The sequence below is a fragment of the Balaenoptera physalus genome, assembly GCF_965194825.1.
Source record: "Balaenoptera physalus genome assembly, chromosome: 4".
Taxonomy (NCBI): Eukaryota; Metazoa; Chordata; class Mammalia; order Artiodactyla; family Balaenopteridae; genus Balaenoptera; species Balaenoptera physalus.
Window position 1 is genome coordinate 37,124,315 of NC_138891.1, and position 20,653 is coordinate 37,144,967.

Genomic DNA, 20,653 nt, shown 5'->3' on the forward strand with positions numbered 1-20,653 from the left:
ATAAATATTTAACAACAGAACTATCCTTAATTTTATCCCTAGATAGTAAGAGACACTCGTAATTCAATTCAAAACCTTTCTAGTCTAGATTTGTCTTGGTCATTCAGAAACATTCATATAACAACATGAGAGCAACAGAAATAAATTTCAATATAGTAAGTAGGGGTGATACCATATAACTTACAGGAAAGCAACATCACAATTTTTTCCAACCTCACAATTTTTCCAACATCACAATTATAACTAGCAGTGCATGAAAACAAAAATTAAGTCACCTCCAAGTAGGAACTCAAATGTTTGAAAAAAGCTTATGTGCATTAGAAATTGGATATATATAAATTGTAAATACACTGATAACAGGTTTAAGAATATGTGTCCCAGGTCAGAAAAAAATGCTCCAATTCACGACAGCCAAGAGAAAGAGCTGAGGGTACAGGTAATTTTCAAATAAAAATAATTCATGAAAATATAAGCCATTAAAGCAAGGTTCATACTACACAAATTATTCTTTGCTCAAGTTTTTTCTCTATATCAAACATGTTAAAACAAAAGCCAACTAGAGAAAACCTCTGGCAATTGGCTTCTTTGATAGGCTCAAAATCCCTTTGGATTCAAGATTCCCTAAAAATCTGGGCGAATGCCAGACAAGTGGGAAATACAAAAACAGTTCATCATAATGCCTACCACGGGTCCTCTCCTCACTGACACCGAATTAAGTCAATTCAACCAGCTCATTTCTGTTACCTAGTACCCACCATTTCCTACCTTTTCCAGGTATTCCATTCCTACATCAGAATTGTTGCGGAGATGAGAGGAGATAAAAGACCGGATAGAAACAGACAATTAGTGTTACTCTTTGGGTTGCGGGATTGTGGGTAATTTTCTACATTGTTTCCAATGAGAACCTACCTCCTCCATACTCAGAAAGGGAGGCTATGAACGTGCTTTATGAACTGTGAAACAGTATACAAATGTTACATTTGTATTTTTACTTTTCTTGACCCCCTACTGCCCACCTAGTCCTCATTTTAAGGTGGTTCCTTTCTCCTGGGAATACTGCTTAAGTCTGGCTAGCACAATTTGCACATCTGAGTCTGCATATTCTAAAAGTCTATTATCTTGCAGAGGAAATGGTTCTTTTCTGTTTATAATGGAAGGAGTTTTGTTTCTTTTTGTTTGGCTTGATTTGGTTATGTAAGGAGAGTTACCAGCAGACCAGGAGAAGCCCCTCTAAAAGAAATCTGACCTTTCTGACTCAACATGTCCTGTCCCCTATCTTTTCTCAGAAATGTTCAGAAATCATCTACAAAGATGTTATCACTAGCACTCCCTTGGCTTAAAATATACCAAGACTCCTCACAATCCTCCATAAAGTTAAATAAATTCCTGTCTTCACAGACATTACTTTTCTGCAGAAGTAAATACAGTGGAAGAGAAGAGGCATCATTCTCTCCTGAATTACAAATCCTTTGGCATACAGATCCAAAATGATATTTTAACTATCAGAAATACTTAAAGCTACTGCTTTATTATAAATGAACAGAATCATAATTCTAACTGGCTTTAGTCCTTTTAATCTTGGGAAGATTTGATATCTCTAAATCTTCTCAAATGAGTAATTCTTCAACGTAAGTAACCAATTCATATTTTAAGTATTCTACTGCCCTCTTGTGAATCTCATGTTCAGAGACAAGACAGCTCACAAAATACATGCAGCAACTGTAATTCTCAGAAATACTTCAATGGAATCTCAGAGACTAGAACTAGAAAGAACCTAAAAAATCATCGAGACCAGCACACTCATTTCACAGAGGAGAAAACAGAGATCCTGAAGGATTATATAACTTGGTCAAGATCAGACATGGCTAGTTAATAGCAGAGCGAATACTGTTGAATAGAACTTAAACCTCTCAGAGTGTTAATTTTTCTATTAAAATGGAGTTGCAGCCTGGAAAAAAATAGTGGGGTTTCGGAGTTAAGCAGATATGAGTTTGATTTTAGATCACCACTTCAACAACCTCCCCAAACCTCTGTTTCCCCATCCATAAAATGGGATGAATAATAACTATCGCAAAGGTGTTGAAAGGATTCAATAGGCTCATGTTCCTCAAGCCCTCAGCAAAACTATCAGCAATACAGTAATTCACTAAGTGGTAACACAGCTGTAACAATACATAGGAAATTGTTTTTAAGTTGTTATAGCCTTTGAGCTCTCTGGACAAAGGTATTCTAAAATAATGAATGAACAAAATCTGAACTTTTTCAAAATTGGCACAAAACTTGGAAAAAGTAAAGCTAATTTTTCTAACGCCTCTGTTTCTTTATCATATTTATTCTTTTTTTTTTTTTAATATAAGTAAATTTGTAACAGAAAGCACCACACAGCAAACACTGTGTGAGAGATGAAGCAACCAACAGGGTCCTTAGATGAGGTTCACAGGGAAACAAAGCAGAACTCAGTGCCAGCGTGTTAAGTCACCATATCTTAGTCTCCTTTGCTAAGAGGCTGTCGCCACTGCAATGCCAAGAGAGCCAGCATGGAAGGGTAGAGGCTAGAATTTTAGATCTGACCTTGCTAATAACTGGCTATGCCAACTTGGGCTGGTCATTTCATCTCTGCTTCCCTTTCTTGACCTGTAAATGAAGGCATCCTCTACGGAGTAAAGTCGGATATAGTGAGGTGGCATAATGAACGTGAAAAAACATTGTAAAATGTGCCTTAACAAAATAAGTAGGGTTAAGTTTGTTATCTTAAACTTAATCTAAAGCAAAAACAAAAAGTAAGTCTGCACTAAATTGGGGAAGAAAAACCAAACTTAGAAAGTTGAAGGCAGCTTAGATCAAGGATTCTGTTCAGCAGCACTCCACTTCTCATGAAATCTCTCTCTTCCCTCTACAATTCCACCAGCTCTGAATGGAGATTACTCCAAAAATTCTGCCAACACATGAATCTCTGACTCTTAAGTAAATTTCACTCAAGGGCATCCTGATACCAGGATTGACAGAGCTTATCCCTGGCTGTATATCACAAAACAAATATGCCAGCAGGGTAAAGGCAATTCACCTTAGTTTGCCATGAAAATGACTAACGTTGATTATTCTCTGATTTACAGCTGCAGTCATCCACCCTGATAGTTATGGTTAAGTGCCCTCACCTGCTCTGATTTTACGTGGCGCCTGATAGAAGGCACACCCCATGCTGGTTATAAGCCCTGATTGATGATCCACCAATATTAACCGAGCACTACCTACGGGTCTAGCTCCCCAAATTTCAAACATCGGAAAGGGATATTACTGGAGTTGACAGTGTAGTAGAAGAGGAAAGGCACCGACATAAACTAAACTGAGAGGTAGAAAGTAACGATGCCGTTATGGTTGCTGAGGTGCAGCACACAGCTTGCAACTCTGCGGAATGAGTCCAGTGGGGATTCTTGGATAACTTTTCATCAACAAGTTAATTCAAGCTCTTGGTTCAACCCAACAATCCTACCACATTTGCATCCAGAGTGCTGGAATAAAAGTGCTCTCAGAAACAAAAGATCCGCCTACAGGAGTAGAAAAGGCAACTCACCGTGAAACAGACTGTTGTCCACCAGAAAATGCCTGCGGTACTGCACACAGTTCCTTTTCTCCAAGTTCCAGTAACTCATTGTCAGAAGACTTCTGGCACAGCATCAAAACCAAATTGCTCTGTCAAGAGAAACGGAAGGAGACGAAAATGAAGAAGGCGGAAGCCACACGCTCACGCTGGCCGCCTGACGCCGTTAGTCCCCGGGCATCAGCGGGCAGCACGCAGGCCTCACACCTTCTCCACGTGGGGAGCTGGAATGCCCCAGGCCCCAAGAAATTCCCCACAAGTCTTCCCACTGGATAGAAGGTCACTTAACGTACCACAACAGGAGCTTTTTCTAATAGCACCTTACGGGGCTCAAAGTTACCGCTGTCCTGGGGGGGAAAAAAATCAATCCACCAACGGAGAACAAGTTTCAGAACTGGTTTACGTGCTCCAGGCTTCGCCCACACTCAGCCAGGGCTCAAACCAGTCAATGCTGGTAGCTTTTCAGGAAATCTCAGTTTCAGGCGGGGAGGGGACTAACAGGAGGGTGACTGTCATTCCCAGTTTCCGACTTCTGTGTCAGCACCAGTCTGGTGGACGGCATACCTGATCAATCCAGGGAACTCTTAGAAATTATAATGGCGTCCATGTAGCCATGGGCCAGGCAAACACAGTAACAAAGGCCGCCTCCCTCTCTTGGCCTCACTATGGGTGTCCATTTCGGGCCCCTAGGGCCTGCCTCTGCCCCCTGTAACCAGAGCCGGGTGAACAAGCAGCGGGCCTGCTCCTCCAGAAGGCTTGCCCCTCCACGGACAGAGAAACACAGTGCTAACCGGAGCGAGGACTTGAAAGGCAGAGATGCCAGCTGACGAATTAGACTCCTCCAGAAGCCGGTGTGCATAACCCAGAACAAGGCTCCCTTTGTTCACAGGATTTGGCTAAAGCAACTTTTCAGAATTCCATCTTCTTTTCTGGTCACAGAATAAAGCCAGGCAAAACCAAGCAAGGCTGGCATGAAGGAAAATCCACAGGTGGGAAACAATTTGTCTATCTGTCCTATTAAAGCAATCTAGACTTTTGTAAAGGCACTCCAGGATGGAGTCAGTACTGAAGAAAATAAATGATCAGAGCTGTGCCTATTCATTAATGGAACCACAATTGGTGTAGGTTCCTAAAGCTTTTGCCAGAGCTTCTCCTTGGCTCCCTAAGCCTCATGCTTCCTCCCTCCCCTAACTGTAACCTATCCTACCTTTTCTCGGGCTCCAGGAGACCTGGCTCCCCCTTCTTCTTACCCCACCCCCACCTGGCTAAATCTGGCTGCTTCTCCCACTCCCTCGGCCTGAGGGTGAGTCCCATCACGCCAAGATACGCCATACTACAAGGATTTCTTTCAAAAAGTATTTTAGTTATCCAGTTAGATATGCTCAGTTTTAAGAAACTCAATACTGAAACTCGAAAAAAATTTTTTCACTGAAAATCCCCTCTTCCCTCATTTCATGTCTCTCTCCTGGAATGACCACTTTTGCTTGGTGTGAATCATTCCAGTCTTTTTTATGCATTTATTTATACATATATTCATGTATTCAATTTTGAAGACATGTTTTTTAATAAGAATACCTTTTTTCAAGAATTGGAAATAATTTTCAGTAATATCAGTAGTAACTATTTCCTACAAAAGTATATTCATGATTTATATTAGACATATTTTACAAAAAAAAAATATTTTAGGTTACACAGAATTAAGGAGAACTGTCTGTATTCATGCTAACTTTTCCTTACTAACTTGATCTTATGGTTTCATGTGTCATTCTTTTTTTTTTTTAACATCTTTATTGGAGTATAATTGTTTTACAATGTTATGTTAGTTTCTGCTGTATAACAAAGTGAATCAGCTATATGTATACATATATCCCCATATCCCCTCCCAGCCTCCCTATCTCACTCCTCTAGGTGGTCACAAAGCAACAGCTGATCTCCCTGTGCTATGCAGGTGCTTCCCACTAGCTATTTTACATTTGGTAGTGTATATATGTCCATGCCACTCTCTCACTTCGTCCCAGCTTACCCTTCCCCCTCCCTGTGTCCTCAAGTCCATTCTCTATGTCTGCGTCTTTATTCCTGTTCTGCCCCTAGGTTCATCAGAATCTTTTTTTTTTTTTTTAGATTCCATATATATGTGTTAGCATATGGTATTTGTTTTTCTCTTTCTGACTTACTTCACTCTGTATGACAGACTCTAGGTGCATCCACCTTACTACAAATAACTCAATTTCGTCTCTTTTTATGGCTGAGTAATATTCCATTGTATATATGTGCCACATCTTCTTTATCCAATCATCTGTCGATGGACACTTAGGTTGCTTCTCATGTGTCATTATTCTTTATTTTGCCCTCTCTGTTCATTCTCAATCCAAGGAAGAGGGTTAGTGGAATCAGAAGATGAAAGAATAAGGTGCTTTTGTGTATAGTTAACAAAACACAAGCACATACCTGACTCTCATTTGGCCCTTCCTTTTAACCAGATGAAAGGAGAGAAGAGGATGTTAGAGTCAGTGACTCACCCATGCTGCTAGGAAAAAGCAGCAGTGGGACCTGAAATCGTACCTTTGGATTGCAAACTCTGCTGGGTAGGTGTTTTTAAGAAGAGGGGACTCAGTTTAAATGGTTGAACTAGAACACAAAGGTATACGTAATTGAACCCTATGGTCTCCAGGCTGTGTGTCTCCTATTTTGGTTAATCACTGGCATGCCTTACCTCCCCTGGCATCTGTTTGCTGCTGAAGGTCAGACAGTAAGCCACCCCTGAGAGCCAGACCTGAGCTGTGCACACACTACAGGCCCTCGGTAAACATCAGTGACGCCCTCGCTCTATGCCCCATTTCCTGGATTCCCTCCAGTCTGAGACTGAAGGAAGGAAGTGCCCACTCTGGCCTCCAGAATCACAGCAAATGATTTCAAAATTGAGAGATAACTGGAGGTGGAGGTAATGAATGGAGTCAGTAGGGCTGAGGCAGGGGAAGACAGCTGTGCAATAAAGCCAATCTCAGCCACAAACAGATTTAGAGGAACCAGGGGCCCAGCACTCACTAAGGGGAAGCAACTGAAAGGGACCTTAGAAATGAGCTCAGCCAAACCTCACATGGTGTAGCCAGAAGGAAACTGAGGCCCAGAAAGTAGGTGTAACTTGCAAGATAGCACTGCTAGCTAGCTATTCGAGAAAGCTGGCACCCCAGGCTCAGCAGTACCAAAGCAGGGATCTTTTGAGGGTTTCATGATCCCATTTGTGTGAACATAATGGGTGAAAATATCTACTAAAATATACTTTCATTGATTTAATATTTGCTATTTAATATATGTTATATTTGGAACTCTTTATAGAACATACAGATCCCCAATCCTTGTAAAAAATTAATAACTGACAGTGACTAAGGAACATCGGGTAGAGAAACAACTCATTATTAAGACTAGTTTCAAATCCTGCCTTCAGAACAAGGTTAATATGAACTTTTTTCGTGGATGGTAAAGTTATAGGAAATGCTATATGTATGTATTTTACTTATCTTTAACAATTTCTTTTTATCCATTTTTAGAACTTGAAACATGCAGAAAAGCTAAAAAAAAAAAAAACTTATATAGTGATATCACTTATCACCCAAAGACAACTACCATGGATACTGTGGTCTTTTTTTTTGAACAAACTACATCCTATTAGTTTGAAGCCTTTTTTTTCACATAACTTACTAATATATTGTGACATTCCAGCCATATCAATAAACATACTTCTACAGAATACATATGGGATTTGAAAAAGAAATTGTAATCAGCTCTACTCAAAACCTCCAAACTCCAAAAACTCGAAAGCAGCAACAAGAAATAAAAGAAGCCAAGCAAGCATGCAGAAAGGATTCATCAGATGAACTAAAAATATCTAAAAAGTTGAAATGTTCCTAAGCCCTTTTTTTTTTTTTTTTTTTAATTTATTTTTGACTGTGTTGGGTCCTCGTTGCTACGCATGGGCTTTCTTCTAGTTGCGGAGAGCGGGGGCCACTCCTTGTCGCGGTGCACGGGTCCCTCACGACGGTGGCCTCTCCCGCCGCGGAGGCGCGTGGGCCCCAGCAACCGTGGCACGCGAGCTCAGCAGCTGCGGCTCGCGGGCTCCAGAGCACAGGCTCAGCAGCTGTGGTGCACGGGCCTAGCCACTCCGCAGCATGTGGGATCTTCCCGGACCAGGGCCCGAACCCTTCTCGCCTAGCATTGTCAGGCGAACTCCCAACCACTGCGCCACCAGGGAAGCCCCCCTAAGCCCATTTTATAAGCGATTAGTAACTTTTATAATCATTCCACATTTCTTTATTTTTGCCATTTTTTTCTGTAGATACATGACCAAAGTTGCCAGTGTCAAACTACAGGCCAGACATTAAACCTGTGGTGGCAGGACACCATGAAGAAAGAAAATATTAGAAATTCGAGGACACTTTTCACTAAGAAAAGCAGGAACGATTTTGATTAATAAGCATTTGTCAATGCGTTTAAAACTCCACAAAGGAAAGCGAAATCCTTCACAGCAACACCCATTTTAACTAAAGCCCCCTAAGAAAAAGCACACAGTGGCAGCCACTACCGGTTGTCCCCCTGCTTCCTCTGGTTTTCCTCTAGGAAACACCTTCTCCCACTTTCTTTCCATGAGACTTAGCTGGTGTCAGCTCCATCCCAATTCAGGTGGGGACGTGGCCTAGGTCTGACAAAGCTGAGCACTGCCTCCCCCAGGCCATACTAGTACAGATGGTGCACATGGCCCACCTAATTCGGACCACTGAGAGTCAGGCTTGGATGTCTGTTTGAACTGTTGGAGAAAAGAAACTTCCTTTTCTGTTGGACTCAAGGTTGTGAGGCTGTGAAGTTGTGAAGCCTAGAAACCTAGAACTCCTGGCAGCCATCTTGTTACTACAAGAGAAGAAAAAAATCTATGTGAGACTGGATTCAACCCAGAGGAATGAAGATAAACTTGGTCCTACTGATATCATTTAAGGCACACTTGAAGCCAGATCTCTCCCTGTACTTTTTAGTTAAATGAGCCAGTACCTTCCCTTCCTTGCTTTGTTTAGTTTTGTTTAAGCCATATAGAGTTGGGTTTACTGTCACTTGCAACCAAAGAGTTCTGACTGATGAAATGTGTCAGCAAAGCAGAGTAAAGAGAGCCCACCGGGCAGTCATGAGCTCTCTTTTTTGGTTTCATCTCTAACAATTGACTCACTGGGGGAACTTGGGCCAGGTTTTTTGGCTGGTCCTCTGAGTTTCAAAATATGACTCCATATTTACTTGGGCTTTCCCTAGGGATATGCTGCATTCAAGTCCTTTGTTCTGGTAGTAAAGGATTCCCTCACACCCCTTGAAGGTGTATTTTAAGCAGAGCAAACCCTGAAATCTTTTCTTCTTTAGAATTCTCTTAACTGTTTTTACATGTGAGGCAAATCTATATCACTGCTTTAACATGAGTTTTATGGAACACTACAAATCTGCTCAAGCCACTTGAATGGCTTAATAAAAAACAAACTATTCAAGTTCATATATGGAAATCAGAGTTCTAACAAAGGAAAAGCAGGAATAGGAGAATCTTAAAAGAGAACTTTGGGGAAGGGGGTATATATTCATATATGTGTATGTATATGTGTATGTATATGTGTATATATATATATACACACACACACACACTTTTTTGTTTTTGTTTTTTTTTGGCTTTGTTGGGTCTTTGTTGCTGTGCGCGGGCTTTCTCTAGCTGCGGCAAGTGGGGGCTACTCTTCGTTGTGGTGCGCGGGCTTCTCACTGCGGTGGCTTCTCTTGTTGTGGAGCACGGGCTCTAGGTGTGCGGGTTTCAGTAGTCACACATTTTTTTTTTAAGTACAGGGATTTGTTACTACATGCTGACTATCTCCACCTCTTCACCTACTGTGACTGCTACTACCACAGCCAATTCTTCTCTGGCACCCCTCTTCCATAAAAACCAACACTCCCACTCCTTTATATTCTTTCTTTCTTAAAAATAATATATTATTTGTAAATAATTTTATGGTTCATACAATATTTCCATTTATATCTTGCATTTTTAAAAAAATGATCCTTACAATAGCCCTATAAGTCATGCATCATTAAGCATGAGTTCAAAGAGGCTAATAGGAAATAGTAGGTTGCAAATTCATGGCTTCTGACTCCAAATCCACTGTCCCAGTCCCAGGGCTACACTCTGTCCAGCCGTGTTTCCTCCCTGACACTCCTTCCTTATGGAAAGAACCTAGAGTTGTATTACTCATAATATACAAGGTTAATTCTTCTCACCTCCACCACTCAATCCAACTCCACTATGGGTCAATGAAGTGGAAGAGCCAGAAGGAGAAGAGATGACTAAATGAAACATTACTTATTCAAAATATACCTACCTTGTCCCTCCAGCCAGGAGACTTTGGAGTATACAGACTGGAGGGGATCCAAGCAAAGTGTCAGTTCTTTGAGAATCAAATGGTGGGAGGTTTCTTTGCAATGAAATTTGAGTGAGCTGTTTGGACCAAGCTCAGAAACACCAAGGCCAAATTTTCGAGCCAGAAATCATTGTGAAAACTATCTGAGGGGTTCAGGTGCTTTACAAATTGCTAACAACAGGGAGGAAGGCTATAGCCGGAAATTAAAACAATGCATAAACTCACCCTGCTGTTGGAAAAGGAGTAACTGCTTCATGGGATGCAGTAAGGCATCAAGGGACAATGGGAAAATGTCTGACTGGATGTCAAGAGGCCAGAGTTGCAGCCCAGTCTGCCCTCTGACTAAACAGTGTCAGGTAAATCTCTTCAATCCCCTGTGCTCGGGCTGCCTCATCTTTGGAACAAAAGATGAGTGGTGGTGAATGAGATGCTCTCTCAGAGCTTCCAAACTTAATATTCTACATGAATAAGGAATATGGGCAACCCCTACCCCCGCCTAATATCCCCATCATTCAGCTGTAATTATAAATTAAAATAGCCCTGAGAAACCAGAGTTAATTCCCATTAGTATACCCTTTAACTCATATGGAGAAGTGATTTCCTTCTTAAGCCTTGCTGAGAGACAAAAGACATAACTAATATGCTCTGACAGCAATATTCATAAAACAGGAAGTGCTTAGAAAAAGGAAGGCAGAGGGGAAAAGTCCCCAAACTGTGTCCTGCACCTCACAGCCTCTGACACAACACGTTTGGGAATTTCTGCACCAAGGTCTCTCTAATGGTTGAGAATTCAAACTCAGTCCAGTTAAAAGCTAAGATTTCAAAGACAGCTGCTCTTCTCTCATTTCTCCACTAATTTTAAGACAAACAAATCAAGAGACTTACACAGCGCAGGGATGGGATGGGAGGGCCCATGGCTCCTGTCCCCTGGACCAGGCCTAGACTAACAGGTTCTAAAGCAGCTCAGACGCCTGGGTCAGAAGGCCCTGGTCAGAGGGGCCCCACTCCACTCCACAGATGGCAGGTCACTATCCTCCCCTCCCCCTTCATAAGCTCCCTCCCCCACTTCCCACTGGTTTCCAAGCACTGCCAAACTGGTTGTTAAAGGGCTCTGCAAACAGCCTAATTCCATAGCTAGCCCCCTCCCAGCTATGTACACACAGGGAAAGAAATAAAAGGGTACTTTGTTCATTATTTAAGGCTCACAGGGGACACCACTAAACCCCAAGTTCCCAGTGTGTTTTCTTTAAGCGATCAGGAGCTGAAAATGCTCTGAGCTAAGTTGAGCAGTGAGATACAATCGCCCTCCAAAGACACATGGATGCTTCATTTGAAAGGGCTGGTTTCAAGTATATAATAATATGTATCCAGTGCTCAAAAGAGTTCATACCTTTTGGTTCAGTAATTCAGCTGCTGGAAATATATCAGAAAGAAATCTTTAAAGATACAAAAATGTATACACAAAAAATATTCACTGCATCATTTTTTATGATGCAGAAAAATTAGAACACTAAATAGTCAGCTACTGGGGTAGCATTGACTGTAGGATAGATATTAACAATTGTGTTCTGCAAAAACTTTGTAAGTGAACATGGAAAATGCTCATGATATGATGCTATGTGAAAAAATAGAATACAGTATGGTATCAACCATCAAAAGCAGTACTGCATAGAATAATGGATCTTGATCTTAAGAAACAAAGTGCTTTTAACATTTTACCAGTAAGTGTGATGTTTGCCATAGGTTATTTGTAAATATTCTTTATGTTAAGAAAACTGCCTCTATTCTGATTTTCTGAACAGCTTTTTGCATAATTTGATATTAAACATTATAAGACATTTTCTCTGCATCTACTTAGATCATAAGATATGTCTCCATTAATCTGTTAATATGAATTTTCTAATGTTAAATCAACCCTGCAATCCCAAGATAATACATTGCGAACAAACTGGATTTATCTTTTTAACACATTGCTAGATTTGGCCTGCTCAGGTTTTATGATCGTTACTTGGATATTTCTAAGTAAGTTTGGCCTATAATTTCCATTTCTCATATTGTTCTTGACAAGTTTTTATACTGAGGTTATCTCAGCTTCAAAAAATATGTTTCTATTCCCTGGAATGATTTATGCAAGTTTGAAATTATTTTTTCCTTGAGTGCTTGGTAGAACTTGCTCATAAACCCATCTAAACCTAGACCTTCCTTTATGGAGAAATATTTGACTAATGGTTTATTTAATTTAAAAATTATAGAATTATTTAGTCTATTTTTTCTAATTTAGTTTTAATAAGTTATACTTGTCTAGAAAGGTATTCATTTCCTCTAAGCTTTAAAATGTTTTAGCATAATGTATTTCATAATTTTTTTTACTATCTACAACATCTGCTTTTCCACTCCTAATATTGTTTAGGAATATTGTGCCTCTCTCCTCTTCTTTTGAAATCGGCCTCACCAGGTGTTCATCAACATTACTAGCTTTTACCAAGAGCCAAACTGTATCATTTTTGATCCTCTCCATTGAATAATATGGAATTATTATTATTTCCTTCCATCTATTTTCTCTGGGTCTATTTTGCATCTTTTTCTAACTCTTCAACTTCAACATCTAGCTAATTTTCAGGCTTTCTTCTTTTCTAATATAAGCATTTATACATGCTTTAGCTGCTTATCCCCACTCCAAGTCTTGACCCAAGATATTTTTGTTATCATTCAGTTAAAAATATGTTCTGATTTCCATTGCAACTTCTTTGATCCAAGGGTCATTTTGAAATATATTTCTATAATTATTCATAGTCATCTTTTGTTATCAGTTTCTAGCTTAACTGCACTGTGGTCACAGATCTGGTCTGGATGATATCAACCATTGTTCGCTGTTAAGACTTGCTTGATGACATAGTTTGAGGTCACTTTTTATAATGTTCTATGTGTGTTTGAAAATAATGTGTATTCTGCAGTTTTGAGATGCAATGACCTTCACATGTCTATCAGCTCAAACTTACTAACTGTATTGCTCATATCTTGTATGTGGTAGCTGACCTTTTCCCCTCTTTATCAAGTACTGATGAAGTATATTAAAATATCACTGGGAAGGGAATTCGCTGGTGGTCCAGTGGTTAGGATTCCATGCTGTCACTGCCGAGGGCCCAGGTTCAATCCCTGGTTGGGGAACTAAGATCCCACAAGCCACGCGGCATGGCAAAAAAAAAAAAAAAAAAATCACTGGGAATATATGTGTTTCCCATTGTAGTTCTCTTAATTTTTGCGTAATATATGTTGAGACCATGTATTAGAGACCACGTTTTGCGTAATATATATTGAGACCACATTTAAAAACCACAAAAGGTTTTTCTCTGATGAGTTCAAACTTTTGAACCAATATGACCTTCTTTTATCTCTAAAAATGCTTTTGACATTTAAAGTCTATTTCATCTGATATCAATATTGCCAGCTTTTAGTTTTTGATGTTAATAGTGACAGCTTTTAGTTTGTAATCACCCATTTATCTTTTTCTATTATTTTACCTTCACCTTTCTGTACCCTTATGTTTTAGACATGTCTTTTATAAACAGCAAATAGCTGAATTTTCATTTTTCATGTAGTCTAACAATCTTTGGTTTCTTTATAGTTGCTAATACATTGGATTTTATTTCTACATCTTATTTTGTGTTTGCTACTAGTCGCCTATTCTATATTTCTTTTCTCAACTTTCTTGACTTCAGATTTAATATTTTCTCATTTCAATTTTCCCTGTCAGAAAGTTATTCATTCATTCTTTTACTAAATTTTAGTGGTTGCCCTAGAAATTTTAACAGGTACACTTTACTTATCAAAGTATAAATTTAATCTGTAACTTTAACTTCCTCCCAAACTATACAGGAACTTTAGACGATACTGACTCCTTCTGCTTCTCCAACTTATTTATGTCACTTATTTTACCTAGTTCCCACTGAAGACATGATTATTACTTTATACAGTCAATGTGTGTTTTACTTACAAATTTTCCTTTTCTTTGTTCTTCATTTTTTGTTTCTGAGACATTCCATCTGGTAATAATTTTATTTTTCCTGAAATGTATCCTTTTTGTGAGGATCTGCTAGAATTCTAGGGTTTGTTGGGGGGTTTTTTGTTTGTTGGTTGGTTGGTATTAAGTCTGAGAGTCTTTATTTTGTCTTTGCTTTTTAAAGATATTCTTAATGAAAACTGAATCCTAAGCTGATAGTTAATTTCTATCAGGGCATGAAATTTAATATTCTACTGTCTTCTGGCTTCTATTGTCACACCGTCAGGATAATTTGTCATGTCTTTGAAAATAAGCTGCCTCTTCTCTCTGACCTTGCTTAAGATCTTCTCTTTATATTTTATGTTCTGCAATTTAATTATATTTTGTCTGTGTGGATTTTTCCTTATCCCGAATGGAATTCAGATAACTTCATGAATATGGAAAGTGATGCTTTTTATCAGTCCTTGAGAATTGCCAGTCATTATCTCTTTAAATGTTGCCTCTTCCTACTTTCTTCTTCTGAAATTATAATTAAACTTACATTGAGTCTGAATTCTCTGTCTTCCACATTGATTAACCTTTATTTTGGGTTTTTCATTGTCTTGCCTCTCTGTTGCCATCTGAAAATTTTCCTCAGATCTATCATTCAGTTGACAATTTCCCTGTTCAGCTTGGGTTAATCTGTTCAGAGTTCTTTTTTTTTTTTTTTTTCTCCCAAATTCTATAATATTTGGTTCTTTCTCAAATCAGCTTGGTTAGTCTTCCGAGTTTCTGGTTCTCAGCTTAAATCTTGTGCTTAGTGATTTTTTTCAAACTATGAGATGCTCATTTTCCTTCTATTGGGTAGGACAAAAGGTTCATTCAGTTTTTTCTGTAAGATGGCTCCAGTAGCACTTAGTTGTCTTTAACTTCATTTGAAACAATTTTGTTAAATTGTATGTGATAGCTGTCATATCAGTGTGCATTTAAAAAAAGACTTATCTAATAATTAGTGATGTTGAGCATCTTTTCATGTGCCTCTTAGCCATCTGTATGTCTTCTTTGGTGAAATGCCAATTTAGGTCTTCTGCCCATTTTTTAATTGGATTTTTTTTTGATATTGAACTCCATGAGCTGTGTGTATATTTTGGAGATAAATCCTTTGTTGTTTCATTTGCAAATATTTTTTCCCATTCTGAGGGTTGTCTTTTTGTCTTGTTTATGGTTTCCTTTGCTGTGCAAAAGCTTTTAAGTTTAATTAAGTGCCATTTGTTTATTTTTGTTTTTATTTCCGCTACTCTAGGAGGTGGGTCAAAAAAGAGAAATGTAAATCAAAACTACAATGAGGTATCAACTCTCATCAGTCAGAATGGCTATCATCAAAAAATCTAGAAACAATAAATGCTGGAAAGGGTGTGGGGAAAAGGGAACCCTCCTGCACCGTTTGTGGGAATGTAAATTGATACAACCACTATGGAAAACAGTATGGAGGTTCCTTAAAAAACTAAAAATAGAACTACCATATGACCCAGCAATCCCACTACTGGGCATATACCCTGAGAACACCATAATTCAAAAAGAGACATGTACCACAATGTTCACTGCAGCACTATATACAATAGCCAGGACACGGAACCAACCTAAATGGCCATTGACAGAGGAATGGATAAAGATGTGGCACATATATACAATGGAATATTACACAGCCATAAAAAGAAACGAAATTGAGTTATTTGTAGTGAGGTGGATGGACCTAGAGTCTGTCACACAGAGTGAAGTAAGTCAAAAGGAGAAAAACAAATACCGTATGCTAACACATATATATGGAATCTAAAAAAAAAAAAATGGTACTAATGAACCTAGTTGCAGGGCAGGAATAAAGATGTAGACAGAGAACGGACTTGAGGACATGGGGTGGGAGGGGGAAGCTGGGGCAAAGTGAGAGTAGCATCGACATATATACACTACTGAATGTAAAATAGCTAGTGGGAAGCAGCAGCATAGCACAGGGAGGTCAGCTCGGTGCTTTGCGATGACCTAGAGGGGTGGGATAGGGAGGACAGGAGGGAGGCTCAAGAAGGAGGGGATATGGGGACATATGTATGCATATGGCTGATTCATTCTGGTGTATGACAGAAACTAACGCAGTATTGTGAAGCAATTATACTCCAATAAAGATCTATTAAAAAATAAAAATAAAAAAATTTTAAAAGGCATCAAAATTGGTGAATTTTTAATAGCCATTTTAATATTGAAGATGGAAGAAAAAAAGCAACATTTTCCATACATTATGCTTTATTATTTCAAGAAAGGTAAAAATGCAATTGAAACGCACAAAAAGATTTGTGCAGTGTATGGAAAAGGTGCTGTGACTGCTCAAACATGTCAAAAGTGGTTTGTGAAGTTTCATGCTGGAGATTTCTCGCTGAACGATGCTCCCTGGTCGGGTAGACCAGTTGAAGTTGATAGTGATCAAATCGAGACAACGAGATCAACGTTATACCATGAGGGAGATAGCCGACATACTCAAACTATCCAAATCAAGCACTGAAAATCATTTGCACCAGCTTGGTTATGTTCATCGCTTTGATGTTTGGGTTCCACGTAAGTTAAGCGAAAAAAACCTTCTTGACCGTATTTCCTCATGCGATTCTCTACTGAAACGTAATGAAAACGTTCCGTTTTTAAAACAAATTGTGATGAGCGATGAAAAGTGGATACTGTACAACAATGTGGAACGGAAGAGATCGTGGGGTAAGCGAAATGAACCACCACCAACCACAACAAAGGCCAGTCTTCATCCAAAGAAGGTAATGTTGTGTATTTGGTGGGATTGGAAGGGAGTCCTCTATTATGAGCTCCTTCCAGAAAACCAAGCGATTAATTCCAACAAGTACTGCTCCCAATTAGACCAACTGAAAGCAACACTCAATGAAAAGCGCCCAGAATCAGTCAACAGAAAACGCATAATCTTCCATCAGGATAACGCAAGACCACATGTTTCTTTGATTACCAGGCAAAAACTGTTACAGCTTGGCTGGGAAGTTCTGATTCATCCGCCATATTCACCAGACGTTGCACCTTCAGATTTCCATTTATTTTGGTCTTTAAAAATTCTCTTAATAGAAAAAAATTTCAATTCCCTGGAAGACTGTAAAAGGCACCTGGAACAGTTCTTTGATCAAAAAGATAAAAAGTTTTGGGAAGAAGGAATTATGAAGTTTCATGAAAAATGGCAGAAGGTAGTGGAACAAAAGGGTGAACACGTTGTTCAATAAAGTTCTTGGTGAAAATGAAAAATGTGTCTTATTTTTTACTTAAAAAACCGAAGGCACATTTTGGCCCACCCAATAATTTCATTGGTGGGGATTCTTTGAAGTCTAGGATAAAAATAGATTCTTCCAAAGGAAGGGGAAAAATTGGTGTTCGCTCAGTACCAGGGACACTTGCAATGTAGGAACTCTTTAAATCAAATTTTCATCTTGAGGTTTTTCTGACCACCTAGGTATTATGATTCCAGATGCAAATCTGTATTAAAGCTGGCTCAGGATCACAAATTCTCAGGACCAAATAATCAGGATCTGCTCAGAACCGAGATTTTTGAAAGGTGATTTTCCTTACAATATTATAGGGTTAGAAAGAAAGTAAATAATTATTTTTATTTTTGTTTTTATTCTAATTCACCCTTACAATGAGGGAGAAGCCCTTTGAAGTCCTAGCTTTATGACCAAATGGGCCCTCTCAGATGTTTTAACTTTATCTCTTGTCCCCTGTGCCCTCAGGCCATGAAAGCAGAAGTTCAAGTTAACCTGGTTTGGCAAATGTCCTCAAGGCAAAAAGCCAGCTTCATTACTCAGTAGACCCCTCTTCACTTAGCATTTAAAGCCTGAATATTCATTACTTTCTTACAGGTTACTGCACTTAAGAAAATAATCTTTCTACTGTACCCAACATATTCAAATTGTTTCATCGGGAGTATTAGTGAACTATATTGCTAGAAACAGAATTCAAGCCTGGGAATTCACATTCAAAGCCACAGAACCTTGCAATCTGACAGTCAAATCAGGACCTGATCTAACCCAAAAGCTTATTAGCTCAGTGCCTGCTAATTTGTAATAACGGCTGATACTTTTTAGCACTTCCTATGTGCCAGGTACTGTGGTAAATATTTTACGAAATATTATTTTTTTCATCTTTACAGTGATCCTAAGGGCTAGGTATAATTATTATCCCCATTTTACAGATAGAGAAACTGAAGCACAGAGAGGTTAAGTAATTACCTAAGGCCCACAGCTATCAAGTGACGGCACTGGTACTTGAACTAAATAAAAATTAACTTCAGTGATTACACTCTTAAGAGCTATGTAATTTTACTCCCTAATAAATAATGAATATAAGACAGGGAAAGAGAAAAATACAATAAAAGAAAAAGAAAGGGAGCGAACGCACTACTAGGTATGGCAAACTCAGTAATGAGATCCAGACTTTTCAATGTACAATCTTTTCCAATTCCCTATGTTCATGTAAGGGTTGAGATATTTTTCATCTTTCTAAAAATATATTCTTTCATTTCAAAAGTGGGCACGAAGTGCAGATTGGAAATTAAAACTACATTAAAAAAAAAAACACTCAAAGGAATGACTGTTTGGTAATTAGATTTCAACTCTCAGTGGCCATCAGTCTTGAAATCCAGCCCAATATTAACACCTTTGATCACATTTAAAGACTATTCCTGATGACACACTAACAGCAGATATTTTTTTTCACAGTTCTAATTTTATTTACTTATGTGTAGGTCTAACATCCAAAAAATCCTTGATTTATACTAGTTGTCTCTAAACCAGTGACTTCCATACTTTTTGAATATTAGAAATGGACTTCAGAATAGCTCCACCCACAATTCCTTCATATATAAGGATGCCCAAAATTCAGTCTCAGAAATGGCAACCCCCAGAGAAGGGCAGATCCCCCCAGCTTTCCCAAGTTCATCTTACCCTCTCTCCTGTCCACTTCCCTACCCACCAGTGAGAGAAGGGAGCTTATCACAAGGAATGTGTTGGATTCCCAACTTTGCCTGCTTTCCCTAACCCTTCCACCCAGGAATATGAGCGTCTCCAACAGGAGATCTGCCTTGAACTGGGCAATTAAACCTCCAGTCAATACCTTCTCTCTTTCCCAACCACAGCAGGGTGAGTAGGGGAAGTGCCCCCCTTTTTGTGTTCAAAAATAGGAGCTCAGGACCCCTTAATGTGCAAAAAGCTATAATCAAATCAATTTATGAATCAAATAACCCACAAGTATGCTCTGGGCCCTACTATACGTACTGAGGGGATGGAGAGATGCCTAAACACTGTCCCAGTCATCAAGAAGCCAATGATCTAGACGGGAGAATAGTGCATAGATAGAAACAAAAGATTTATATAAAACTTGCACAGAAAAAGGCAGAATGTATGATTGGTGGCAAATGAAGCATACTGTAAAGGTTCAAAGAAAAGAAACCAAGGCTGTCAGGAAAGAGTTCCTGGACGGTGGGAGCATAGAGCTAGATCTCAAAGGATCAGTAGGTTTAAAAGAGGGAAGATGAGAAGGGAGGGGAATAGGAAGGGCAGTTTAGTAGGAAGGCACTGTGAATGCTCAAAATACTGCTCAGTTATCAAGGTAAAAATTACTAATTTACATTGTTAATATGATGTTTAAATACATTGTGATAGGGAATTCCCTGGCCATCCGGTGGTTAAGTCTCCCCCCCACCTTTCACTGCTGAGGGCACAGGTTCGATCCCTGGCCGGAGAACTAAGATCCCACAAGCTGCATGGTACAGCCAAAAAAATTAAAAAATACATTGTGATATAACAAAGTATATATAAGGAAATTGGCAAAAATAACATTTCACCAAGAATGCCTAAGCATAACTTATTCAGAATATAAATCCTGCAATAGACCTCTCTTTAAAAGGATGGTAGTGATCAAAGACAATTTTGCAAAGATTTCAGCCTAAGACAATGGTGGTAAAATTAAGAATTAAAGTTTAGTTTCTCTAAAGCCAGCAGAGATTTAACTTTCTAACTGTTCAACAGAGAACTTATATCAATGCAAATATAAGAATATCAGAAATTATAAAAAGGACAAGTAAAAGGTCCTCAAAGCAATACAGAAGGAGATGGGATATTAAACCTAATTTGCTCATATAAATTCTCAAGTTCAAAAGAACATCAAAAAAACTAGTCAAATATTTTAAATTGTGGAAACTCAGCTTTGTTTTTCATGTGCCGAATCCTTAATTTTTAAGAAGCTCTGGGGAAAAAAATCCGAAGCTGATGGAGGTAGCCCAAGTTAAATGCATCTAACACATTTCGTGTTAACTTACTCTTTTCAAGCTTATAAGTTCTTGATTCTTTAAGTCTAGGTAATAAACAGCCTGTGTGAAGTTGCCATCTGAAGAAAGGTGTCATAGAAAGCATTAATGAGAAAAAATAGGGAAATAAAACCCAAACAGTATTACAAATTCCTCAAATGAAATTTATAGTATGGATTTGGTGTTTCCTTCTTAAACTAGAACAAAATAGATTACAGACACAGCAACTAATTCCTGGTTATTTGTCACTGGCCTATATGTTTTCTATTATATTCTCTTGCATAGTGTCC

At 38.8% G+C, this 20,653-nt stretch overlaps 1 protein-coding gene across 1 annotated transcript in view; it reads right to left on the reverse strand.

Moving 5' to 3' along the window:
* The window catches only part of PLCH1 (phospholipase C eta 1), a 235,356-nt gene that overhangs the window by 204,073 nt on the left and 10,630 nt on the right, over nucleotides 1–20,653 (reverse strand). The window contains 1 exon segment of the mRNA XM_082459515.1: nucleotides 3,572–3,690. Coding sequence (XP_082315641.1) covers nucleotides 3,572–3,650 — 79 coding nt within the window. The 5' untranslated portion in view covers nucleotides 3,651–3,690.